This window comes from Lucilia sericata, unplaced genomic scaffold, assembly GCF_015586225.1.
Source record: "Lucilia sericata isolate MDLA Ls3-8-SP2 unplaced genomic scaffold, ASM1558622v1 Contig000862F_arrow, whole genome shotgun sequence".
NCBI lineage: Eukaryota > Metazoa > Arthropoda > Insecta > Diptera > Calliphoridae > Lucilia > Lucilia sericata.
The window spans coordinates 59,699-86,107 of NW_023994853.1; the positions used below are offsets into that span (position 1 = coordinate 59,699).

The 26,409-nt window shown below is 34.8% G+C and overlaps 2 protein-coding genes across 2 annotated transcripts; both read right to left on the bottom strand.

Moving 5' to 3' along the window:
* Positions 1-1,887: 1,887 nt before the first annotated feature.
* On the bottom strand, positions 1,888-22,648 carry LOC119608636. The gene is given in 14 exon segments (XM_037963130.1): positions 1,888-3,024; positions 3,027-3,089; positions 5,636-5,673; positions 5,675-5,720; positions 5,723-5,761; positions 5,764-5,813; positions 5,907-6,105; positions 8,977-9,610; positions 9,645-10,173; positions 10,175-10,642; positions 10,794-11,033; positions 19,550-21,359; positions 21,586-22,254; positions 22,318-22,648. Coding segments are annotated over 13 exon segments (5,244 nt in total). The 5' UTR covers positions 22,253-22,254; positions 22,318-22,648; the 3' UTR covers positions 1,888-2,563.
* Positions 22,649-23,991: 1,343 nt separating this feature from the next.
* On the bottom strand, positions 23,992-25,962 carry LOC119608634 (RNA-splicing ligase RtcB homolog). The gene is made up of 2 exons (XM_037963126.1): positions 24,457-25,962; positions 23,992-24,371 (listed from the first exon to the last, which is right to left on the bottom strand). The coding sequence occupies exons 1-2, from the start codon at positions 25,747-25,749 to the stop codon at positions 24,144-24,146; spliced, it is 1,521 nt and encodes a 506-aa protein (XP_037819054.1). The 5' UTR covers positions 25,750-25,962; the 3' UTR covers positions 23,992-24,143.
* Between the last annotated feature and the right edge of the window lie 447 nt (positions 25,963-26,409).

A 26,409-nucleotide genomic window follows, 5' to 3' on the forward strand; every position in this document is an offset into this window, starting at 1 on the left:
GTTCGTTCTAGTTCGTTCTAGTTCTGTTCTAGTTCAGTTCTAGTTTAGTTCTAGTTCACTTCTAGTTCTGTTCTAGTTCTATTCTAGTTCTGTTCTAGTTCTGTTCCAGTTCTGTTCTAGTTCTTTTCTAGTTCTGTAATAGTTCGTTCTAGTTCTGTTCTAGTTCTGTAATAGTTCGTTCTAGTTCTGTTCTGTCCTAGTTCTGTTCTAGTTCTAGTTCTGTTCTAGTTCTGTTCTAGTTCTGTTCTAGTTCGTTCTAGTTCGTTCTAGTTCTGTTCTAGTTCAGTTCTAGTTTAGTTCTAGTTTAGTTCTAGTTCTGTTCTAGTTCTATTCTAGTTCTGTTCTAGTTCTGTTCCAGTTCTGTCCTAGTTCTTTTCTAGTTCTGTAATAGTTCGTTCTAGTTCTGTTCTAGTTCTGTAATAGTTCGTTCTAGTTCTGTTCTGTCCTAGTTCTGTTCTAGTTCTGTTCTAGTTCTGTTCCAGTTCTGTTCTAGTTCTTTTCTAGTTCTGTAATAGTTCGTTCTAGTTCTGTAATAGTTCGTTCTAGTTCTGTTCTGTCCTAGTTCTGTTCTAGTTCTGTTCTAGTTCTGTTCTAGTTCTGTTCTAGTTCTGTTCTAGTTCTGTTCTAGTTCTGTTCTATTTCTGTTCTAATTCTGTTCTAGTTCTGTTCTAGTTCTGTTCTAGTTCGTTCTAGTTCGTTCTAGTTCTGTTCTAGTTCAGTTCTAGTTCAGTTCTAGTTAAGTTCTAGTTCAGTTCTAGTTCAGTTCTAGTTCAGTTCTAGTTCAGTTCTAGTTCAGTTCTAGTTCAGTTCTAGTTCAGTTCTAGTTCAGTTCTAGTTCAGTTCTAGTTCAGTTCTAGTTCAGTTCTAGTTCAGTTCTAGTTCAGTTCTAGTTCAGTTCTAGTTCAGTTCTAGTTCTGTGCTAGTTCTGTTCTAGTTCTATTCTAGTTCTGTTCTAGTTCTGTTCTAGTTCTGTTCTAGTTCTGTTCCAGTTCTGTTCTAGTTCTTTTCTAGTTCTGTAATAGTTCGTTCTAGTTCTGTTCTAGTTCTGTTCTAGTTCTGTTCTAGTTCTGTTCTAGTTCTGTTCTAGTTCTGTTCTAGTTCTGTTCTAGTTCTGTTCTAGTTCTGTTCTAGTTCTGTTCTAGTTCTGTTCTAGTTCTGTTCTAATTCTGTTCTAGTTCAGTTCTATTTCAGCTCTAGTTCAGTTCTAGTTCAGTTCAAGCTCAGTTCTAGTTCAGTTCTAGTTCTATTCTAGTTTTGTTCTAGTTCTGTTTTAGTTCTATATACAAATAACTTTCAACACACACGCACAGTTTTCAATACACATTCAATTTTATTGACTTCATGAGTTATTTTCTAGTGTTATCATAATTTTTTTGTTTTTTTTTTTTGTTTTGTTTACTTTTATAGTTACTAAATATTTAATAAGTTTTTTTGTTTTGTTTAAAACTAAATCGGTTGAATAACAAAAAAAAAATATAACTAAGATATAGAAAATAAGAAAAACGACTTAATAAATACACAAAATTAGGTTTTTTTTAGCAAAAAATAACAAATAAAAATTAAAAATGAACATTAAAAAATAATAATAATAAAAATATTATTTTTTTAAATTTTAACATAAAAAAAGAAAATATAAATAAGAAAAAAAACAAACAAAGAGAGATATAGAGCAGCAAAAGAAAAAAAAATTACTTAAGGCTAAAGTTTAAAACATTAAGAAATTATTGAAAAAATGGCTTTTAGTGTTAAAGAAGAAAGGGTAAATACCGAAACATTATAACAAGTATTAGAAAGACATTTTGAGTTAAAATTTTAACAGTTTTAATAAGAAATCTTTTAAAAAATTTACTAATTGAAAACTCGTTGATTAAAAGAAATGCTTCTGCAAAAAAAAAAAAAAAAAGAAATGTTGAAGATTTTGTTAATTTTTCCAGAATTTATTCTCGAATGTTTAGACTTTCTTAAAGAATTTATTTAACTTTCTCATCGGACAAATGTCTTCTTTAATTTCCTAGCTAACAAAGGCAACCATTATTAAACTTTTGCTAAAATTATTAAAAATTTATGAAATTTATAAAAAAAAGATAAATTATTAAAATTTAAACTAAAACTAATTATATATTTAAAAGAAAAGAAAAATTAATAAAAAAAATCCAATGTCTCAGACACAGTATTTTGTTTAAGGCGAAAAAAAATGTTTAAAAATTATTTCTAAACTATTAAAGTTATCATTTTTATACAGTTACAGTAGTTACAGTTTAATATATATATATTTTAGAAAGAAATTAGTTTTTTAAAAATATTTTACATTTTGTTTGCACATTTTGTTGTTATAAAGAAAAACAATATTTCAAATACAAAGTTATTTGGACATTGTGTCTATACTTAATACGCAAAGCTTTTAATAAAGTTTATTTTTTTTATAAATTTTAGAAAACATAATAAAAAAAAAAAGAAAAAATAAATTTTTAAAAAGTGAAATTTTGTTCAAAAGATTTTTTTTTATAAATAACAAAGAAGCAACATTTCAAATTACTTACATTAAGCACGTAAAGCTGTATATTTAAACATCCTCTTTACCAGCCGCTAATTGTAAAATATGATTAGTTATTGTATTAAGATTAAGTGTTTTCTCGTTAAGTTCTATTAATTGTGTTTTCTCACGATTATAAAAACGTTTGGCCACTCCTAACGTTTTCATAACAGTAATTAATCTGGGATTAGCACAACTAATCCATAATTCATCCTCATTGTCAGCGACCACTACTAAATGATCGACACTTTTAACAGAACTTTTAATATCTATAAAAGCTGGTGCAGGCAAGCTAATCTCCTGCAGTACTCTATATGATGGCTGATTATGTGTTACACTACAGGCTAGAGTCATTAGTTGTGGAGCTGTATCGTTTTGTATATTACGATATTGATGTAATATTAACATATTATTTTGTTCGATATCTTGACTGGCGAAATAAATGGAACCTAGATTTTTACCCATAGGAATTTCGAGATCAAAATTCATTAAACATCACCACTACGATGATCCCATATAGTGACTTGTGTCTCTCCAAAACCGATTAATTTATCATCTAAAAAAGAACAAAAAAAAAAATGGAAAAATTTTAATTAAGTTTCATTTCTAGACTATAGTCTATTCTAGAGTCTATAGACTATAGTCTAGTCTATAACCTAGTCTATAGTCCTATTTTATAGTCTAGTCTATAGTCTCGTGTATAGTCTAGCCTATAGTCTTGTGTATAGTCTAGTCTATAGTCCAGTGCATAGACTAGTCTATAGTCCCAGATAGTCTAGTCTATAGTCTAGTCTATAGTCTAGTCTATAGTCTAGTCTATAGTCTAGTCTATAGTCTAGTCTATAGTCTAGTCTATAGTCTAGTCTATAGTCTAGTCTATAGTCTAGTCTATAGTCTAGTCATAGTGTAGTCTATAGTCTAGTCTATAGTCTAGTCTATAGTCTAGTCTATAGTCTAGTCTATAGTCTAGTCTATAGTCTAGTCTATAGTCTAGTCTATAGTCTAGTCTATAGTCTAGTCTATAGTCTAGTCTATAGTCTAGTCTATAGTCTAGTCTATAGTCTAGTCTATAGTCTAGTCTATAGTCTAGTCTATTGTCTAGTCTATAATCTAGTCTATAGTCTAGTCTATAGTCTAGTCTATAATCTAGTCTATAATCTAGTCTATAGTCTATAATCTAGTCTATAGTCTATAATCTAGTCTATAATCTAGTCTATAGTCTAGTCTATAGTCTAGTCTATAGTCTAGTCCACAGTCTAGTCTACAGTCTAGTCCACAGTCTAGTCTACAGTCTAGTCTATATTCTAGTTTATAGTCTAGTCTATAGTCTAGTCTATAGTCTAGTCTATAGTCTAGTCTATAGTCTAGTCTATAGTCTAGTCTATAGTCTAGTCTATAGTCTAGTCTATAGTCTAGTCTATAGTCTGTCTTTAGTCTAGTCTATAGTCTAGTCTATAGTCTAGTGTATAGTCTAGTCTATAGTCTAGTCTATAGTCTAGTCTATAGTCTAGTCTATAATCTAGTCTATAGTCTAGTCCTATAATCTAGTCTATAGTCTAGTCTATAGTCTAGTCTATAGTCTAGTCTATAGTCTAGTCTATAGTCTAGTCTATAGTCTAGTCTATAGTCTAGTCTATAGTCTAGTCTATAGTCTAGTCTATAGTCTAGTCTATAGTCTAGTCTATAGTCTAGTCTATAGCCTAGTCTATAGTCTAGTCTATAGTCTAGTCTAGTTTATAGCCTAGTCTATAGTCTATTCTATAGTCTAGTCTATAGTCTAGTCTATAGTCTAGTCTATAGTCTATAGTCTAGTCTATAGTCTAGTCTATAGTCTAGTCTATAGTCTAGTCTATAGTCTAGTCTATAGTCTAGTCTATAGTCTAGTCTATAGTCTAGTCTATAGTCCTAGTCTATAGTCTAGTCTATAGTCCTAGTCTATAGTCTAGTCCTATAGTTCTAGTCTATAGTCTAGTCTAGAGTCTAGTCTATAGTCTAGGCCTATAGTCTAGTCTATAGTCTAGGCTATAGTCTATCCTAGAGTCTAGTCTATGATCTAGTCTATAGTCTAGTCTATAGTCCTAGTCTATAGTCTAGTCTATAGTCTAGTCTATAGTCTAATCTATATTCCAGGCTATAGTCTAGTCTATAACCTAGTCTATAGTCTAGTCTATATAGTCTAGTCTACAGTCTAGTCTATAGTCTAGTCTATAGTCTAGTCTTATAGTCTAGTCTACAGTCTAGTCTATAGTCTAGTCTATAGTCTAGTCTAGAGTCTAGTCTATAGTTCTAGTCTATAGTCCTAGTCTATAGTCTAGTCTATAGTCTAGTCTATAGTCTAGTCTCTAGTCCTAGTCTATAGTCTAGTCTATAGTCTAGTCTATAGTCCTAGTCTATAGTCTAGTCTATAGTCTAGTCTATAGTCTAGTCTATAGTCTAGTCTATAGTCTAGCCTATAGTCTAGTCTATAGTCTAGTCTATAGTCTAGTCTATAGTCTAGTCTATAGTCTAGTCTATAGTCTAGTCTATAGTCTAGTCTATAGTCTAGTCTATAGTCTAGTCTATAGTCTACTCTATAGTCTAGTCTATAGTCTAGTCTATAGTCTAGTCTATAGTCTAGTCTATAGTCTAGTCTATAGTCTAGTCTATAGTCTAGTCTATAGTCTAGTCTATAGTCTAGTCTATAGTCTAGTCTATAGTCTAGTCTATAGTCTAGTCTATAGTCTAGTCTATAGTCTAGTCTATAGTCTCTATAGTCTAGTCTATAGTCTAGTCTATAGTCTAGTCTATAGTCTAGTATATAGTCTAGTCTATAGTCTAGTCTATAGTCTAGTCTATAGTCTAGTCTATAGTCTAGTCTATAGTCTAGTCTATAGTCTAGTCTATAGTCTAGTCTATAGTCTAGTCTATAGTCTAGTCTATAGTCTAGTCTATAGTCTAGTCTATAGTCCTAGTCTATAGTCTAGTCTATAGTCTAGTCTATAGTCTAGTCTATAGGTCTAGTCTATAGTCTAGTCTATAGTCTAGTCTATAGTCTAGTCTATAGTCTATTCTATAGTCTGGTCTACAGTCTAGTCTTCAAACTTGTTATTTAATGCAACTCACCACGCATACACTCCAGATAACGTATAGTATGACGCATACTTTAAACTCTCTATACTGGCCAATGTATCCAGTTGGGGTGTTAACGATATTTACATAAACCCGAACGTGTTTTGCCCAGCAAATTTCCTGTGGCCAAGTCATAATAAAATACGTGAATCTATTAATGTTGTATAGTTCACTGAATTGATATCACGTAAATGAAGAAAACACAAAAAGGAAAACATGTCAAGCTATAGTAAACTTGCTCTAAAGAGAGACAAAAAAAACTTACCTTTGTATTGTATCCAAAGGTATGGAGTTACATTTAGCAATCATATCCTCATCATGATAATAGTAAATATTTATATACATTGACAGTAAATTACAATCACGTTGATTTTTAGGCAATTGTCGTGCGCGCATTTCTAAATAAATGGGTGTGGAATTGTGTAGACAAATGCGATTTGCATAAGGTACTGAGATTTCAAAATCTGTAAATATTTCAAAAATAAAACATCATTTCGAAATCATTTCTAATAAATTGAAATTTAGTTCTAAATAATTTTTAGTTCAGTTCATGTTTTGTTCTAGTAGTTCTGTTCTAGTTTAGTTCTAGTTCTGTTCTAGTTCTGTTCTAGTTCTGTTCTAGTTCTGGTCTAGTTCTGTTCTAGTTCTGTTCTAGTTCTGTTCTAGTTCTGTTCTAGTTCTGTTCTAGTTCTGTTCTAGTTTCTGTTCTAGTTCTGTTCTAGTTCTGTTCTAGTTCTGTTCTAGTTCTGTTCTAGTTCTGTTCTAGTTCTGTTCTAGTTCGGTTCTAGTTCTGTTCTAGTTCTGTTCTAGTTCTGTTCTAGTTCTGTTCTAGTTCTGTTCAAGTTCTGTTCTAGTTCAGTTCTAGTTCTTCCTAGTTCTGTTCTGGTTCTGTTCTAGTTTGTTCTAGTTCTGTTCTAGTTCTGTTCTAGTTCTGTTCTAGTTCTGTTCTAGTTCTGTTCTAGTTCTGTTCTAGTTCTGTTCTAGTTCTGTTCTAGTTCTGTTCTAGTTCTGTTCTAGTTCTGTTCTAGTTCTGTTCTAGTTCTGTTCTAGTTCTGTTCTAGTTCTGTTCTAGTTCTGTTCTAGTTCTGTTCTAGTTCTGTTCTAGTTCTGTTCTAGTTCTGGTCTAGTTCTGTTCTAGTTCTGTTCTAGTTCTGTTCTAGTTCTGTTCTAGTTCTGTTCTAGTTCTGTTCTAGTTCTGTTCTAGTTCTGTTCTAGTTCTGTTCTAGTTCTGTTCTAGTTCTGTTCTAGTTCTGTTCTAGTTCTGTTCTAGTTCTGTTCTAGTTCTGTTCTAGTTCTGTTCTAGTTCTGTTCTAGTTCTGTTCTAAGTTCTGTTCAAGTTATGTTCTAGTTCAGTTCTAGTTCTTTCCTAGTTCTGTTCTGGTTCTGTCTAGTTTTGTTCTAGTTCTGTTCTAGTTCTGTTCTAGTTTTGTTCTAGTTCTGTTCTAGTTCTGTTCTAGTTCTGTTCTAGTTCTGTTTTAGTTCTGTTCTAGTTCTGTTCTAGTTCTGTTCTAGTTCTGTTCTAGTTCTGTTCTAGTTCTGTTCTAGTTCTGTTCTAGTTCTGTTCTAGTTCTGTTCTAGTTCTGTTCTGTTCTGTTCTGTTCTAGTTCTGTTCTAGTTCTGTTCTAGTTCTGTTCTAGTTCTGTTCTAGTTCTGTTCTAGTACTGTTCTAGTTCTGTTCTAGTTCTAGTTCTGTTCTAGTTCTGTTCTAGTTCTGCTCTGTTCTAGTTCTGTTCTAGTTCTGTTCTAGTTCTGTTCTAGTTCTGTTCTAGTTCGGTTCTAGTTCTGTTCTAGTTCTGTTCTAGTTCTGTTCTACTGTTCTAGTTCTGTTCTAGTTCTGTTCTAGTTCTGTTCTAGTTCTGTTCTAGTTCTGTTCTAGTTCTGTTCTAGTTCTGTTCTAGTTTCTGTTCTAGTTCTGTTCTAGTTCTGTTCTAGTTCTGTTCTAGTTCTGTTCTAGTTCTGTTCTAGTTCTGTTCTAGTTCTGTTCTAGTTTCTGTTCTAGTTCTGTTCTAGTTCTGTTCTAGTTCTGTTCTAGTTCTGTTCTAGTTCTGTTCTAGTTCTGTTCTAGTTCTGTTCTAGTTCTGTTCTAGTTCTGTTCTAGTTCTGTTCTAGTTCTAGTTCTGTTCTAGTTCTGTTCTAGTTCTGTTCTAGTTCTGTTCTAGTTCTGTTCTAGTTCTGTTCTAGTTCTGTTCTAGTTCTGTTCTAGTTCTGTTCTAGTTCTGTTCTAGTTCTGTTCTGTTCTAGTTCTGTTCTGTTCTGTTCTGTTCTGTTCTAGTTCTAGTTCTAGTTCTAGTTCTGTTCTAGTTCGTTCTAGTTCTGTTCTGTTCTAGTTCTGTTCTAGTTCTGTTCTAGTTCTGTTCTAGTTCTGTTCTGTTCTAGTTTGCTTGTTCTAGTTTGCTGTTCTAGTTAGTTCTAGTTCTGTTCTGTTTTAGTTCTGTTCTAGTTCTGTTCTAGTTCTGTTCTAGTTCTGTTCTAGTTCTGTTCTAGTTCTGTTCTAGTTCTGTTCTAGTTCTGTTCTAGTTCTGTTCTAGTTCTGTTCTAGTTCTGTTCTAGTTCTGTTCTAGTTCTGTTCGTTCTAGTTCTGTTCTAGTTCTGTTCTAGTTCTGTTCTAGTTCTGTTCTAGTTCTGTTCTAGTTCTGTTCTAGTTCTGTTCTAGTTCTGTTCTAGTTCTGTTCTAGTTCTGTTCTAGTTCTGTTCTAGTTCTGTTCTAGTTCTGTTCTAGTTCTGTTCGTTCTAGTTCTGTTCTAGTTCTGCTCTGTTCTAGTTCTGTTCTAGTTCTGTTCTAGTTCTGTTCTAGTTCTGTTCTAGTTCTGTTCTAGTTCTGTTCTAGTTCTGTTCTGTCTAGTTCTGTTCTAGTTCTGTTCTAGTTCTGTTCTAGTTCTGTTCTAGTTCTGTTCTAGTTCTGTTCTAGTCTGTTCTAGTTCTGTTCTAGTTCTGTCTAGTTCGGTTCTAGTTCTGTTCTAGGTTCTGTTCTAGTTCTGTTCTAAGTTCTGTTCTAGTTCTGTTCTAGTTCTGTTCTAGTTCTGTTCTAGTTCTGTTCTAGTTCTGTTCTAGTTCTGTTCTAGTTCTGTTCTAGTTCTGTTCTAGTTCTGTTCTAGTTCTGTTCTAGTTCTGTTCTAGTTCTGTTCTAGTTCTGTACTAGTGCTGTTCTAGTTCTGTTCTAGTTCTGTTCTAGTTCCGTTCTAGTTCTGTTCTAGTTCTGTTCTAGTTCTGTTCTAGTTTGTTCTAGTTCTGTTCTAGTTCTGTTCTAGTTCTGTTCTAGTTCTATTCTAGTCCTATTGCAAGTAATTTCTAGATCACTTATTTTCTAACAACATACCAGATTCAAACGTCGCAACTCTCCCAACTGAATCCATTCACCACTAGTATTCGATTCCATATATGTTGACGATGAGGCAGGTTGTCGCATTTGATTTTACAACAATGGTCTATAAGATTTTGTTTCGGCAATGTTGATACTATTTCACCCTGCTGTAAAACGGTGTTGTGAGCACAAGCTGTTGGTTTACTTGTAGGTAACACAGATAAAATATTTATCAATTTTGAGCATTTCCAAAAGCTTACTAAGCGTTCCTGTATCACAATCAATATATCTACTTCAAGGTAAATATGAAGAACAATTCCATAATCAGATTTTAAAGGATTGCGCATGGTTTGTGTAGGCAATGGCCCGGTGTTAAGATATTGTACACCACTATTAGTATTGCATTGTGTAAATTGGTCTTTGGTTTGAATGGGTGAGGAGGCAATGACATAGGAAGCTGCATTATGTAGGGATGTTAAAGTAATAGGCGATGCCGTGGGCAAAGGTTCATGAGTTGGTCTTTCATCGTAGGTATTTGTTGTGGAGGAGACCACAACATTTTCATTTTCTAGCAAATTGATTGTGGGAATATTTGTTTGTTCTAGAGTTTTATTAGCTTTTACTGGTTCGTATAGTAATTTAGCTGATGATGTTGTTTTAAATTTTCTTTTTCACTTGTTGCTTTAACAAGTCTGGGTCTTAAAATTGTGTTCTAGTACCGTGTAAACTGAGGTTCGATCTTTGAATTTGTGATGTAAGTTTAGATTTATTAATTGCTGTATTACAGCTGCCACGCAAAGTCATGCGTGATCTCTCTAACAAAGCTGAGGCTTTAGCCATCAAACGGGTTTTCGTTTGACTATTTTGTTTATCAAGAAACATTTCCAAATCTTTGGTTTCTGTGTGAACAGTACGATAACTTTTTGCCTCATTCGAAGTGGTTGTTTTATTAGGCGGCTCATACTTTTCTTTGTTGTTGATTTGCTTATTTACAAGAGAGTTCTTTTTGTTGCTTTCGTTAATTCTAGGCGATGAACGGAGTTCCCTTTTGATTTCATGCAACGAGGCATATGACTTTTGTTTTGGTTTTAAGGTTTTTATAACAATAATTTTACGGTTACGCAAACGACGTTTGAAGGTGGGATATTTTTTGCCTTTGTGGGTTTTTAGACCTAGTTTTATATGGTTTTTGTTAAATTTATTTTCCACTTTAAGAGATTTCTTCGGGTATTATTTATTTCTGTTGTCTGTAGTTGTTGTTCTTCAGATATTGCAGTGGTTGTGGAGTGTAATTTTCCAATGACTTTACCTGTTCCTTTTTACATTCCAAGGCTTGTACTATAAAGATGCTTGGCTTAGATTTACGTGACTCCTCCAAAGCCATTTGTAATTTTTGTTGTATAATGCTGCTGGGTGTTGATGCAACTAAATGTATAGCCGGTTTAATAATACTTAGTTCATCACCATTGGAATTTTGTTCCAGTATTTCTTCTTTAAAATCTTTCACTTTTAAAAGAGGAGTAGCACTTTTGCTATCTAAGCTTTTGCTTACGGATACAGTATCTTCCACAGATTCAAGTTTACAAACAATCGGAGTTGTTTCTTGATTTTGCTTGGATTCATTAGGCATTTGAGATCTACTTCTGGTATTTCTTAAAAGTGTTTTACCACCGATAATCTGGGAGATCTTAAAATTCTTTTAGGTGTTTTCCTCGTCACTCTCAGTCTTTTGTACATTATTAATTTGCATTTTATTGTTAATTTTATTAACATTTTCATTATTCTTTTCTTCGTCGCATTCATGTTCCCCACCCTTTTCTGTTGTTTTAGTTATGGATTTACGCATTTTACTTGACGCAATAATGTTTCTCGTATAGGTTGTGTGATTTCTTTGATACATTCTTGTGAAAGTTTTGCGGCTTCTTCTTTATTTTTAGCAGCAATATGACAAAGTATTTTATTTCTGGTTCTTTCTTGATGATGCTAAACGAATTTTGAGATTTAGTTGATGTTTTTGTGGTAGAATTGTTGCTTGTTTTCTTTACAGGTTCTCTAAGAGATGTTGTGGGTTCGGAGGTTTGCGAATGGGAGCTGGAACAGAAAGGATGGAACAAATTTTTAGTAAGGAATTTATAAAAAGGGTAATATTTATGTATTAGAGTTCTTGTTTAGATCTTATTAGTTCTGTTCTAGTTCTGTTCTTGTTCGGTTCTAGTTCTGTTCTAGTTCTTTTCTAGTTCTGTTCTAGTTCTGTTCTAGTTCTGTTCTAGTTCTGTTCTAGTTCTGTTCTATTTCTGTTCTAGTTCTGTTCTAGTTCTGTTCTAGTTCTGTTCTAGTTCTGTTTTAGTTCTGTTCTAGTTCTGTTCTAGTTCTGTTCTAGTTCTGTTCTAGTTCTGTTCTAGTTATGTTCTAGTTCTGTTCTAGTTTTGTTCTAGTTCTGTTCTAGTTCTGTTCTAGTTTTGTTCTAGTTCTGTTCTAGTTCTGTTCTAGTTCTGTTCTAGTTCTGTTCTAGTTCTGTTCTAGTTCTGTTCTAGTTCTGTTCTAGTTCTGTTCTAGTTCTGTTCTAGTTCTGTTCTGTTTCTAGTTCTGTTCTAGTTCTGTTCTAGTTCTGCTCTAGTTCGGTTCTAGTTCTGTTCTAGTTCTGTTCTAGTTCTGTTCTAGTTTTGTTCTAGTTCTGTTCTAGTTCTGTTCTAGTTCTGTTCTAGTTCTGTTCTAGTTCTGTTCTAGTTCTGTTCTAATTATATCCTAGTTCTGTTCTAGTTCTGTTCTAGTTCTGTTCTAGTTCTGTTCTAGTTCTGTTCTTGTTCTGTTCTAGTTCTGTTCTAGTTCTGTTCTAGTTCTGTCCTAGTTCTGTTCTAGTTCTGTTCTAGTTCTGTTCTAGTTCTGTTCTAGTTCTGTTCTAGTTCTGTTCTAGTTCTGTTCTAGTTCTGTTCCAGTTCGGTTCTAGTTCTGTTCTAGTTCTGTTCTAGTTCGGTTCTAGTTCTGTTCTAGTTCATTCTAGTTCAGTTCTAGTTCTGTTCTAGTTCTGTTCTAGTTCAGTTCTAGTTCTGTTCTAGTTCTGTTCTAGTTCTAGTTCTGTTTCTAGTTCTGTTCTAGTTCTGTTCTAGTTCTGTTCTAGTTCTGTTCTAGTTCTGTTCTAGTTCTGTTCTAGTTCTGTTCTAGTTCTGTTCTAGTTCAGTTCTAGTTCTGTTCTAGTTCTGTTCTAGTTCTGTTCTAGTTCTGTTCTAGTTCTGTTCTAGTTCTGTTCTAGTTCTGTTCTAGTGCTGTTCTAGTTCTGTTCCAGTTCGGTTCTAGTTCTGTTCTAGTTCTGTTCTAGTTCTGTTCTAGTTCTGTTCTAGTTCAGTTCTAGTTCAGTTCTAGTTCAGTTCTAGTTCTGTTCTAGTTCTGTTCTAGTTCTGTTCTAGTTCTGTTCTAGTTCTGTTCTAGTTCTGTTCTAGTTCTGTTCTAGTTCTGTTCTAGTTCTGTTCTAGTTCTGTTCTAGTACTGTTCGGTTCTAGTACTGTTCGGTTCTAGTTCTGTTCTAGTTCTGTTCGGTTCTAGTACTGTTCGGTTCTAGTACTGTTCGGTTCTAGTACTGTTCGGTTCTAGTTACTGTTCGGTTCTAGTTCTGTTCTAGTTCTGTTCTAGTTCTGTTCTAGTTCTGTTCTAGTTCTGTTCTAGTTCTGTTCTAGTTCTGTTCTAGTTCTGTTCTAGTTCTGTTCTAGTTCTGTTCTAGTTCTGTTCTAGTTCTGTTCTAGTTCTGTTCTAGTTCTGTTCTAGTTCTGTTCTAGTTCTGTTCTAGTTCTGTTCTAGTTCTGTTCTAGTTCTGTTCTAGTTCTGTTCTAGTTCTGTTCTAGTTCTGTTCTAGTTCTGTTCTAGTTCTATTCTAGTTCTGTTCTAGTTCTGTTCTAGTTCTGTTCTAGTTCTGTTCTAGTTCTGTTCTAGTTCTGTTCTAGTTCTGTTCTAGTTCTGTTCTAGTTCTGTTCTAGTTCTGTTCTAGTTCTGTTCTAGTTCTGTTCTAGTTCTGTTCTAGTTCTGTTCTAGTTCTGTTCTAGTTCTGTTCTAGTTCTGTTCTAGTTCTGTTCTAGTTCTGTTCTATGTTCTAGTTCTGTTCTAGTTCTGTTCTAGTTCTGTTCTAGTTCTGTTCTAGTTCTGTTCTAGTTCTAGTTCTGTTCTAGTTCTGTTCTAGTTCTGTTCTAGTTCTGTTCTAGTTCTGTTCTAGTACTGTTCGGTTCTAGTACTGTTCGGTTCTAGTTCTGTTCTAGTTCTGTTCGGTTCTAGTACTGTTCGGTTCTAGTACTGTTCGGTTCTAGTTCTGTTCTAGTTCTGTTCTGTTCTGTTCTAGTTCTGTTCTAGTTCTGTTCTAGTTCTGTTGTTCTAGTTCTGTTCTAGTTCTGTTCTAGTTCTGTTCTAGTTCTGTTCTAGTTCTGTTCTAGTTCTGTTCTAGTTCTGTTCTAGTTCATTCTAGTTCTGTCTAGTTCTGTTCTAGTTCTGTTCTAGTTCTGTTCTAGTTCTGTTCTAGTTCTGTTCTAGTTCGTTCTAGTTCTGTTCTAGTTCTGTTCTAGTTCTGTTCTAGTTCTGTTCTAGTTCTGTTCTAGTTCTGTTCTAGTTCTGTTCTAGTTCTGTCTAGTTCTTCTAGTTCTGTTCTAGTTCTGTTCTAGTTCTGTTCTAGTTCTGTTCTAGTTCTGTTCTAGTCTGTTTCTAGTTCTGTTCTAGTTCTGTTCTAGTTCTGTTCTAGTTCTGTTCTAGTTCTGTTCTAGTTCTGTTCTAGTTCTGTTCTAGTTTCTGTTCTAGTCTGTTATAGTTTGTTCTAGTTCTGTTCTAGTTCTGTTCTAGTTCTGTTCTAGTTGTTCTAGTTCTGTTCTAGTTCTGTTCTAGTTGTTCGTTTGTTCTAGTTCTGTTCTAGTTCTGTTCTAGTTCTGTTCTAGTTCTGTTCTAGTTCTGTTCTAGTTCTGTCTAGTTCTGTTCTAGTTCTAGTTGTTCTAGTTCTGTTCTAGTTCTGTTCTAGTTCTGTTCTAGTTCTGTTCTAGTTCTGTTCTAGTTCTGATCTAGTTCTGTTCTAGTTCTGTTCTAGTTCTGTTCTAGTTCTGATCTAGTTCTGTTCTAGTTCTGTTCTAGTTCTGTTCTAGTTCTTTTCTAGTTCTGTTCTAGTTCTGTTCAAGTTCTGTTCTAGTACTGTTCTAGTTCTGTTCTAGTACTGTTCTAGTTCTGTTCTAGTTCAGTTCTAGTTCAGTTCTAGTTCAGTTCTAGTTCAGTTCTAGTTCTGTTCTAGTTCTGTTCTAGTTCTGTTCTAGTTCTGTTCTAGTTCAGTTCTAGTTCTGTTCTAGTTCTGTTCTAGTTCTGTTCTAGTTCTGTTCTAGTTCTGTTCTAGTTCAGTTCTAGTTCAGTTCTAGTTCAGTTCTAGTTCTGTTCTAGTTCTGTTCTAGTTCTGTTCTAGTTCAGTTCTAGTTCAGTTCTAGTTCTGTTCTAGTTCTGTTCTAGTTCTGTTCTAGTTCTGTTCTAGTTCTGTTCTAGTTCTGTTCTAGTTCTGTTCTAGTTCTGTTCTAGTTCTGTTCTAGTTCTGTTCTAGTTCTGTTCTAGTTCTGTTCTAGTTCATTCTAGTTCTGTTCTAGTTCTGTTCTAGTTCAGTTCTAGTTCAGTTCTAGTTCAGTTCTAGTTCTGATCTAGTTCTGTTCTAGTTCTGTTCTAGTTCTGTTCTAGTTCTTTTCTAGTTCTGTTCTAGTTCTGTTCTAGTTCTGTTCTAGTACTGTTCTAGTTCTGTTCTAGTACTGTTCTAGTTCTGTTCTAGTTCAGTTCTAGTTCAGTTCTAGTTCAGTTCTAGTTCTGTTCTAGTTCTGTTCTAGTTCTGTTCTAGTTCTGTTCTAGTTCTGTTCTAGTTCTGTTCTAGTTCTGTTCTAGTTCTGTTCTAGTTCTGTTCTAGTTCTGTTCTAGTTCTGTTCTAGTTCTTTCTAGTTCTGTTCTAGTTCTGTTCAATTCTGTTCTAGTACTGTTCTAGTTCTGTTCTAGTTCTGTTCTAGTTCTGTTCTAGTTCTGTTCTAGTTCTGTTCTAGTTCTGTTCTAGTTCTGTTCTAGTTCTGTTCTAGTTCTAGTTCTGTTCTAGTTCTGTTCTAGTTCTGTTCTAGTTCTGTTCTAGTTCTGTTCTAGTTCTGTTCTAGTACTGTTCGGTTTCTAGTCTGTTCGGTTCTAGTTCTGTTCGGTTCTAGTACTGTTCGGTTCTAGTACTGTTCGGTTCTAGTTCTGTTCTAGTTCTGTTCTAGTTCTGTTCTAGTTCTGTTCTAGTTCTGTTCTAGTTCTGTTCTAGTTCTGTTCTAGTTCTGTTCTAGTTCTGTTCTAGTTCTGTTCTAGTTCTGTTCTAGTTCATTCTAGTTCATTCTAGTTCTGTTCTAGTTCTGTTCTAGTTCTGTTCTAGTTCTGTTCTAGTTCTGTTCTAGTTCTGTTCTAGTTCTGTTCTAGTTCTGTTCTAGTTCTGTTCTAGTTCTGTTCTAGTTCTGTTCTAGTTCTGTTCTAGTTCTGTTTTCTAGTTCTCTGTTCTAGTTCTAGTTCTAGTTCTGTTCTAGTTCTGTTCTATTTCTGTTCTAGTTCTGTTCTAGTTCTGTTCTAGTTCTGTTCTAGTTCTGTTCTAGTTCTGTTCTAGTTCTGTTCTAGTTCTGTTCTAGTTCTGTTCTAGTTCTGTTCTAGTTCTGTTTTAGTTCTGTTCTAGTTTTTTCTAGTTCTAATTCTGTTCTAGTTCTAGTTCTGTTCTAGTTCTGTTCTAGTTCTGTTCTAGTTCTAGTTCTAATTCTGTTCTGTTCTAGTTCTGTTCTAGTTCTGTTCTAGTTCTGTTCTAGTTCCGTTCTAGTTCTGTTCTAGTTCTGTTCTAGTTCTGTTCTAGTTCTGTTCTAGTTCTGTTCTAGTTCTGTTCTAGTTCTGTTCTAGTTCTGTTCTAGTTCTGTTCTAGTTCTGTTCTAGTTCTGTTCTAGTTCTGTTCTAGTTCTGTTCTAGTTCTGTTCTAGTTCTGTTCTAGTTCTGTTCTAGTTCTGTTCTAGTTCTGATCTAGTTCTGATCTAGTTCTGTTCTAGTTCTGTTCTAGTTCTGTTCTAGTTCTGATCTAGTTCTGTTCTAGTTCTGTTCTAGTTCTGTTCTAGTTCTTTTCTAGTTTCTGTTCTAGTTCTGTTCAAGTTCTTGTTCTAGACTGTTCTAGTTCTGTTCTAGTACTGTTCTAGTTCTGTTCTAGTTCAGTTCTAGTTCAGTTCTAGTTCAGTTCTAGTTCTGTTCTAGTTCTGTTCTAGTTCTGTTCTAGTTCTGTTCTAGTTCTCGTTCTAGTTCTGTTCTAGTTCTGTTCTAGTACTGTTCGGTTCTAGTACTGTTCGTTCTAGTTCTGTTCTAGTTCTGTTCGGTTCTAGTACTGTTCGGTTCTAGTTGTTCTAGTTCTGTTCTAGTTCTGTTCTAGTTCTGTTCTAGTTCTGTTCTAGTTCTGTTCTAGTTCTGTTCTAGTTCTGTTCTAGTTCTGTTCTAGTTCTGTTCTAGTTCTGTTCTAGTTCATGTTCTAGTTCTGTTCTAGTTCTAGTTCTAGTTCTAGTTCTAGTTCTGTTCGAGTTCTGTTCTAGTTCTGTTCTAGTTCTGTTCTAGTTCTGTTCTAGTTCTGTTCTAGTTCTGTTCTAGTTCTATTCTAGTTCTGTTCTAGTTCTGTTCTAGTTCTGTTCTATTCTGTTCTAGTTCTGTTCTAGTTCTGTTCTAGTTCTGTTCTAGTTCTGTTCTAGTTCTGTTTAGTTCTGTTCTAGTTCTGTTCTAGTTCTGTTCTAGTTCTGTTCTAGTTCTGTTCTAGTTCTGTTCTAGTTCTGTTCTAGTTCTGTTCTACTTTTCAGTTCTGTTCTAGTTCTGTTCTAGTTCTGTTCTAGTTCTGTTCTAGTTCTGTTCTAGTTCTGTTCTAGTTCTGTTCTAGTTCTGTTCTAGTTCTGTTCTAGTTCTGTTCTAGTTCTGTTCTGTTCTAGTTCTGTTCTAGTTCTGTTCTAGTTCTGTTCTAGTTCTGATCTAGTTCTGTTCTAGTTCTGTTCTAGTTCTGTTCTAGTTCTGATCTAGTTCTGTTCTAGTTCTGTTCTAGTTCTGTTCTAGTTCTTTTCTAGTTCTGTTCTAGTTCTGTTCAAGTTCTGTTCTAGTACCTGTTCTAGTTCTGTTCTGTTCTAGTTCTGTGTCTAGTTCTGTTCTGTTCTAGTTCTGTTCTAGTTCTGTTCTTGTTCTACTATTCGAGTTTCTGTTCTAGTTCTGTTCTAGTTCTGTTCTAGTTCTGTTCTAGTTCTGTTCTAGTTCTGTTCTAGTTCTGTTCTAGTTTCTGTTCTAGTTCTAGTTCTGTTTCTGTTCTAGTTCATTTCTAGTTCTGTTCAAGTTCTGTTCTAGTTCTGTTCTAGTTCTGTTCTAGTTCTGTTCTAGTTCTGTTCTAGTTCTGTTCTAGTTCTGTTCTAGTTTCTGTTCTAGTTCTGTTCTGTCTAGTTCTGTTCTAGTTCTGTTCTAGTTCTGTTCTAGTTCTGTTCTAGTTCTGTTCTAGTTCTGTTCTAGTTCTGTTCTAGTTCTGTTCTAGTTCTGTTCTAGTTCTGTTCTAGTTCTGTTCTAGTTCTGTTCTAGTTCTGTTCTAGTTCTTTCTAGTTCCTGTTTCTAGTTCTGTTCGTTCTAGTTCTGTTCTAGTTCGGTTCTAGTTCTGTCTAGTTCTGTTTCTAGTTCTGTTCTAGTTCTGTTCTAGTTCTGTTCTAGTTCTGTTCTAGTTCTGTTCTAGTTCTGTTCTAGTTCTGTTCTAGTTCTGTTCTAGTTCTGTTCTAGTTCTGTTCTAGTTCTGTTCAGTTTCTGTTCGAGTTCATGTTCTAGTTCTGTTCTAGTTCTGTTCAAGTTCTGTTCTAGTTCTGTTCTAGTTCTGTTCTAGTTCTGTTCTAGTTCTGTTCTAGTTCTGTTCTATGTTCTGTTCTAGTTCTGTTCTAGTTCTGTTCTAGTTCTGTTCTAGTTCTGTTCTAGTCGTTCTAGTTCTTCTAGTTCTGTTCTAGTTCTGTTCTAGTTCTGTTCTAGTTCTGTTCTAGTTCTGTTCTAGTTCTGTTCTAGTTCTGTTTCTAGTCTGTTCTATCTAGTTCTGTTCTAGTTCTGTTCTAGTTCTGTTCTAGTTCTGTTCTAGTTCTGTTCTAGTTCTGTTCTAGTTCTGTTCTAGTTCTGTTCTAGTTCTGTTCTAGTTCTGTTCTAGTTCTGTTCTAGTTCTGTTCTAGTTCTGTTCTAGTTCTGTTCTAGTTCTGTTCTAGTTCTGTTCTAGTTTCTGTTCTGTTCTATTCTAGTTCTGTTCTAGTTCTGTTCTAGTTCTGTTCTAGTTCTGTTCTAGTTCTGTTCTAGTTCTGTTCTAGTTCTGTTCTTGTTCTATTCTAGTTCTGTTCTAGTTCTGTTTCTAGTTCTGTTCTAGTTCTGTTTCTAGTTCTGTTCTAGTTCTGTTCTAGTTCTAGTTCTGTTCTAGTTCTGTTCTAGTTCTGTTCTAGTTCTGTTCTAGTTCTGTTCTAGTTCAGTTCTAGTTCTGTTCTAGTTCTGTTTTAGTTCTGTTCTAGTTCTGTTCTAGTTCTGTTCTAGTTCTGTTCTAGTTCTGTTCTAGTTCTGTTCTGTTCTGTTCTGTTCTTATTCTAGTTCTGTTCTAGTTCTGTTCTAGTTCGTTCTATTTCTGTTCTAGTTCTGTTCTAGTTCTGTTCTAGTTCAGTTCTAGTTCTGTTCTAGTTCTGTTTTAGTTCTGTTCTAGTTCTGTTCTAGTTCTGTTTCTAGTTCTGTTCTAGTTCTGTTCTATTCTATTCTAGTTCGGTTCTAGTTCTGTTCTAGTTCTGTTCTAGTTCTGTTCTAGTTCTGTTCTAGTTCTGTTCTATGTTCTGTTCTAGTTCTGTTCTAGTTCTGTTCTAGTTCTGTTCTAGTTCTGTTCTAGTTCTGTTCTGTTCTGGTCTAGTTCTGTTCTAGGTTCTGTTCTAGTTCTGTTCTGTCTGTTCTAGTTTCTAGTGGCTGTTCTAGTTCTAGTTCTGTTCTGTTCTGTTCTAGTTCTGTTCTAGTTCTGTTCTAGTTCTGTTCTAGTTTCTGTTCTAGTTCTGTTCTAGTTCTGTTCTAGTTCTGTTCTAGTTCTGTTCTAGTCTGCTATCTTCTAGTTCTGTTCTAGTTCTGTTCTAGTTCTGTTCTAGTTCTGTTCTAGTTCTGTTCTAGTTCTGTTCTAGTTCTGTTCTAGTTCTGTTCTAGTTCTGTTTCTAGTTCTGTTCTAGTTTCTGTTCTAGTTCTGTTCTAGTTCTGTTCTAGTTACCTGTTCTAGTTCTGTTCTAAGTTCTGTTCAGTTCTGTTCTAGTTCTGTTCTAATTCTGTCTAGTTCTGTTTCTAGTTCTGTTCTAGTTCTGTTCTAGTTCTGTTCTAGTTCTGTTCTAGTTTGTTCTAGTTCTTTCTAGTTCGTTCTAGTTCTGTTCTAGTTCTAGTTCTGTTCTAGTTCTGTTCTAGTTCTGTTCTAGTTCTGTTCTAGTTCTGTTCTAAGTTCCGTTCTAGTTCTGTTCTAGTTCTGTTCTATTCCAGTTTAGTTTTTGATTCTTCAACATGCATGGAATGAAGCACTTTTTCGAGTATAATTTTGGTTTAAATCGAAAATTAATTATAAATTTCAACTCACCCCTTCATCACTTTTGATCGCTGTAACTTCCGTTTCCACTGCAGTAGGTGTAACATCATTTGCTCTATCTTTTTCGCGCTTTTGTATCTCCTTAAGTTGTTTCATTTTTAAAGCTTCCAATTGTTTTTCCTTCTTGGCAGATTTGTCACGACGTTCTTGCTGCTGCTGACGTAAGACACGCATGGAGCGTCTGGCTAAATTACATTGAGCTAATTCTGCCACAGCATTTGCCATAGCAGTAGCTGTTGACATACCTGTTAAGCCCAAATAATTGCAAAATTCATGTTGTTGATGATAGACACCAGCTAAATCATCTTCATCATCATTATTGCCCACCTTCTCTGACTTATCTGGGCTGCTAACATTTCTAAATTGTTCTATAGGTTTTGCGGTCACATTCACTAGTTCTGGAGTTTCTGGATTTCGCTCATCATTGCATGTTATGTGTTTAGTGGGTGATGCTGTAGTTTGTCTTTGAGTTTCTGTTATCGCCGTTGAATTTGCCAAATACTTATGCGGTATAATGGGTGTTTTAAAAAGTTCCTGCTTTTTTGCCATTAAACTATCGGTTTTGTTTTCGGTAGCAAAATCTAAACGCATTTGTATTATACTAGAGGGCTGTTCTTCGGGTTCATTTACTAGTGAGGAGTTGCATTTATCCCTTTCGCGATTAAGCCGGTGCAGCCGAAAAACCGAATCAATTTCTTCATCTGTAACAAGTCTAGGATTATCTGTCATGGCTTCGTTTGACTTTGTGGGTGGGACTGCTGGTTGTGTGGGAGATTTTTTGTGAACATTTTTCACTGTTACAGTAGCACACTTGTTGTTAGTTTTCAATAGCACAGGTGTAGGTACGTCTTGGCTAATGGCTTCCTCAGAACTACTGGGACATAATAACTTTTCGTGTAGTTTGATTTGTCGCACAGTGAGCTTATTGTGTCCGATTGGTTTGTTGGAATTTTGAAAACAATCATTGTCTGATGACGATGTTTGGGGTGGTGTTGTTGAGTTCTGATTTCTTTTCGGAACTTCCTTTATCAAACGTTTTTTTGGTTCTCCAGTTTCTAAATTTATTTGAGGCTTAGAACGTCTTTGTTGTAATTGCTGTTGAGCCACAGCTGAAGTTGAAGGTCTATCATCGACATGTATAACACTTTTGCTGGATTCACTGCCCGATGTTTCTATACATTTGCCACCAGCAGTACCAAAACCACTTCCAGCTCCCATCTGACCACCGGCATTATATTTTTGATTTTTTTGTTCTTTCATATTGCTCAGTATCATTTGGCGGAAAGTATAGAAATCATAGATTTTCATTTCGGTATTTTTAAGACGTCCACTCTTCTCTCTTTGTTTTATTTCCAATTTTTTCTGTTTCTCCAAACGTTTAAACTCTTCATCGAATCTATTAACATCATCCACATCACTTAATTCTTCATCACAATCCCAAGATTGGATTTTCTCCGCCAAAGTCATTTGAGGATTGCATGCGGTTATCATGGCCAGCTGACGTTCAAATGAATCGGCTGGCAGGGTATTTTTCAACAAGGGAGGACGTGGTGGATATTTACCACCACCTCTTGGTTGTTGTGGATTTGAGGGTGAACTTACTGGAAATTCACTGGTTGATTCTGTAGAGCATTTGTTATGATTAGGATTATTGAATTTTTGATGATTTTGTTGCTGACTTAGATTCAATTGAAACTTGGTATTGATTTGTTGTCTTTTTTGTTTTAAGGAATTTGTTGTTGAATCCGAATTAACTTCAACTATTTGATCCGGTGGGGTTTTTAGTTGTGTGGGCGAAATTGCTGAAATGAAATGTAAATATTGTGAAAGTCATTAATAAGAACTAGGAATGAAATAAAGTCCAGAATTTAGATTGTCTATTTCAGTCCTAGTTTAGTTCCAGTTCAGTTCTAGTTCAGTTCTATGTATTTCAAGTTCAGTTCTAGTTCAATTCCAGTTCAGGTCCAGTTCAGTTACAGTCAAGTTCGAGTTTTGCTTCTAGTTTAGTTCCGATCTAGTTAAACTCACCATTGTAATGTGTCTCATTATCTTGCTTTTTACGTTTATTCGGTGTATGCGGCTCATAACGACATGCTGGTGTCTTTGTCGGTGTTATCTCCTCTCTAGACAAATACATTATCTGACCCTCATCACCTATGGCAATCTCTTCATCTTCGTCAACTTCAATGGCCTCAACAACTCCCTCGGAATCTTCATGATATTCATTGAAATCAATTTGTGAAGGACGTTTTAGATAATTGCTAGAATTATTAAGATCCTCTTGACTAGCATCATTTATTAGACCACTGCTATTAGGCGTAGTATAATCATCGAAACCCTCAAAGTCACCACTTTCATCAGAAGAAATATTGGTGATTTCTTCCTCTATGGTATTTTCTTCGACAACATATTCATCATCCTCTTCACTTGAAGATATGGTATGGATTTGTTGTTCAGGCAACTTGATGCCAGTTGCTGGTTGGGTATTTGCTGCAGGGGCCTCTTCTGCTGAGGGACTCAAAGAACGAGCTGTTGCTACATTTGAAGGCATAGCTGTGTTCATCTGTTGTGTAGGCTCTAGAGGATGTAGTGTAGCATGTGTTATAGTGGGTGAGGATGTTGTTATTACATAGTCATTATAACTGTCGTCCAAAGCGCCAGAGTACACATACTCAGCAGCCAACAGACGGGGCATTTCTGTTATAAATATTTATTGTTATAATTTGATGTTGTACATGAATATTTTGAATTAGGAAATACCTTTTTAACAGCAATATTATTAATTTTTTTTTTACTTTATATTTTCCCCAAATATTTACTTGTCTTTCTTGGTGGCGCCTTTTTCTTGGCTCTACTACAACACAACTTTACTAGTATGGGGGCCAACTGGTTAAATTCATTTATTTTAACACTTTGGCAACTATTTTACTAGGGAAATCTTAGTAATTTTATTGTAAATGTTGCTTTTGTTATAGATTTTATAAAAATTTCATAATTTTATCACGTCTAAATGTTATTTTTTCAATTTTTACACAAATTTTTTCTAAGTTTTGCACAGAAAATTACTTCAAGAAGAGAGATGTCTAAAATATTTTTTCTTGTTGTTCGTGTGTCTCTTTTTTGTGTAGTAGTAAGAGTCCTGCGCTAACAAAAATTAATGACGCCGTCGGCTGAAACTAAATATTTTCGAAGGCGGTTTAAAATCTGCTATAATCTGGCTATGTTTTCAGCTGTGTGTTTATTTATTTCAACGAGATTAAATAAAAACGGGATCCGAGCAATTAAAAATCGGTATTTTGAAGCAGATATTTTACAGTTGAAACAAAAAGTCAACTTTTAAATTTTTTTCGACCAAATGTCCATAATTCGAAAGTCGATTTATGGAGAACTCTTTTTCTTATTGTAATGTCTAAAAACGCACAGTCTGGCTACACTTTTTAATTATTTGTAATTGGCACCACTAACTTTAAGCGGCGAAATATATATATTTTTTCGGCTTTTAACGAAACGAACTCCAAAAATAACGTTAGTTTTTGAGTATTTTAATTTTCTTTGTTTTTTTTAAAATAAGTCGTGCTTTTTGTGTAAATTTAAATCATTTGTTTATAAAATTTGTGTTTAATGTAATTTTGTTACAATTTTGTGTTTCCGTTATGTTTACTAGTGAAAAAGTATGTTGTTGCGGGAGTTCGGCAAAAGCCAAGGCTAAATCGTATTGTTGGAGGCTGTCTTAACAGCATCCTATGAAATATGATTCGTTTATGGCATTTCAAGGAATGTTCAAAGAAAAGCTATCGAAACTAGTGTGAATTTCGAACTTGAAAGACTCATCCGCTATAATTACTAGTGAAAGAGTGCTGTTGTTGTAGTTCCGCAAATATTACGGCTAAATCGTGTTGTTGGAGGCTGTCTTAGTTTGTTAGTATGGACTTTAATATCAGCAGCATCCTATGAAATATGATTCGTTTATGGCGTTTCAAGGAATATTCAAAGAAAAGCTATCGAAACTGGTTCGAATTTCGAAAGACTCATCCGCTATAATTACTAGTGAAAAGTGTTGTTGTAGTTTCGAATATTACGGCTTAATCGTTTAGTTGGAAGCTGACATAAACATATTAATATGAAATTTAATATAAGCAGCATCCAATGAACTATCATGCAATTATGGCCACTTCAAGGAATATTAAAACAAAAGCCATGAAACTGGGTCTAAATTTCGAACTTGAAAAAGCTCATTTCGAGATAAAATCACCGGACGAGTAAAAAGCAAAGCTTGGAGGATATCACCCGCTAATTTTGCAGAAACTGAGGTATGTACTTATTAAATATATGAAACCTATTTAACAGTCAACACCTACTCTTTCCCACGAAAGATTTCTAATGTCGTACACCCGGACAAAAGCCGGCACTTTCAATAAACATAAAACTCGCAAATTCATATAAAAAAAGATTTTTATTTTTAAGTCATGTTACTTCACATAATAGCTTCGGATAGCTACGTTAATAAATATAAATTAAATAATTTCAACATAAATGAAAAGTTTAAACGAATAAATACATATGTAGATCAAAAGAGTTGTCTGCTCTTAACCCTTGATTACAGCAATAGGTCGTAGTTTAACACATTTTTTACTAATACCGGCAGCATGGCAAGTATCTACGACATCGGTGACATTTTTGTACGATTCAGGAGCTTCTTCCATGACCAGCTTGGGCGAAGCTACACGTATAGCGATACCGAGTTCATCTAATTTCTCTAAAACATCTTTATAATCTAAATTACGACGAGATTTTGCACGAGATAAAGCACGACCCTAAATAAAATAAAGAGAAAATATTTAGTATTTTATATATTTATACCTCGACTAGACTATAGTGTTGTCAATATTCCTAACTTACCGCTCCATGACAGGTAGAGCCAAAAGTTTCTTGCATGCCTTTTTCGGTACCAGTTAAAACATAAGAACAAGTACCCATTGTGCCACCCACCAACACAGGTTGTCCTGTCAATTGATAGTCGACCGGTATCAAAGGATGATTAGGGGGGAAAGCTCTAGTAGAACCTTTACGATGTACTAGTAATTTTTTCTCTTTGCCATCGACAATGTGATTTTCCACTTTTGCTATATTGTGTGAGACATCATAGATAACATGCATATCGAGATCATCAGGTGTTGTGTGGAACATCTTGGCAAATGCCTGGCGGGTAAGGAAAGTCATGGAACTGCGATTAACCCAAGCAAAATTGGCAGCGGCTGCCATAGCTTTAAGATAATCCTGACCTTCGGGTGAGTTAATGCGTGCACAGGCCAATTGCCTATCATTGGTTTCGATATTATCACGTTTCATGGCCTTTTCCATTTGTACCAAAGCATCGGTGGCCACTTGATGGCCAAAACCTCTGGAGCCCGAGTGTATCATAACACATACCTGTCCCTTCTCTTCGATGCCCATTTTGGAGGCACTCCATTTGTCATAGATTTCATCTACTACTTGAATTTCGGCATAATGATTACCAGCACCCAAAGTACCCAACTGGGGTAAACCTCTTTTCTTGGCACGTAAACTAACTTTAGAGGGATCGGCATTCAACATACGACCATATTCTTCACAATGCTCCTTGTCTTCAGCCCAAACATAGCCTTCTCTTAAACTCCAATCCATGCCCATTTCCAAAGCCTCTTCCAAATCATTGGCATTCATAGGTATAATACCCTTAGAGCCTACACCTACGGGAATATGATCAAATAAACTTTGGGCCAGTTGCTCTTTCACCGGCTGTACATCTTTTTCATACAGATTGGTTCTCAATAAACGTACACCACAGTTAATATCGAAACCCACACCACCTGGACTGACAATAGACAAAGGATCATCCATATCAAAGGCAGCCATATTACCAATAGCAAAACCATAGCCGGAATGTATATCGGGCAAACCGATGGAACGGCCCACAATACCGGGTAAAGCTGCTACATTGGCAATTTGTTTAACACCCGGCAAAAAGCCACCCACAGCTCCAGGTCTGCAGGAATTCTTCAACTCTTCCAACATTAGCTTCTCCAAATTATCGTTTACGTAGAAACATCCTTCCACTTTCATGTTCGGCTGGAAGCCCTTCTTAATGCGCCAGCAGCAATCGCTGATTTTTTCCAAATATTTCAACTCCTCGTTATAGGGTCTGACAACCATTTTTTACTATCTGTTGGCCTTCTTCCTCTTTGTTTACCAATATATACTCTATAATTTCACAACACGAACCGAGTTGTGCGGGATTATTACTATTATTTTCTTAATTTCACAACAAATTCAAGCAATTTCGTGGAAAACCCGGTATATTTTTGGTGTTCGATGTGATTAGTAATTTATTATTATCGGGGTTGAGTGCTAAAAAACCAATGTTGACAATTTAGTGAGTTTCTGTCAGCTCCAGAAAAAATCTTATTGACAGTACTGTTAAAAACTGTTATTGTGAATTTTATTCACAATAACTATATCATTCACACTTAATTAATTGTATACTCTACACGACCATCAAGGCGAATATCTACAAATTGAAATAGTGGACAAATTCCGTAAAAATCGGGTTCTTTTATACTATTCACCTATCAGAGATTCTCTTGAGAAGTTTAAATAAAAGAAAATTGCTATTAAAATAAACTCTTCAAGAATTATTAGAAAAAATTATATTTTTAATTAAATCGGCTAGTCTGTAGTCTAGTCTATAGTCCAGTCTATAATCTAGTCTATAGTCTAGTCTATAGTCTAGTCTATAGTCTAGTCTATAGTCTAGTCTATAGTCTAGTCTATAGTCTAGTCTATAGTCTAGTCTATAGTCTAGTCTATAGTCTA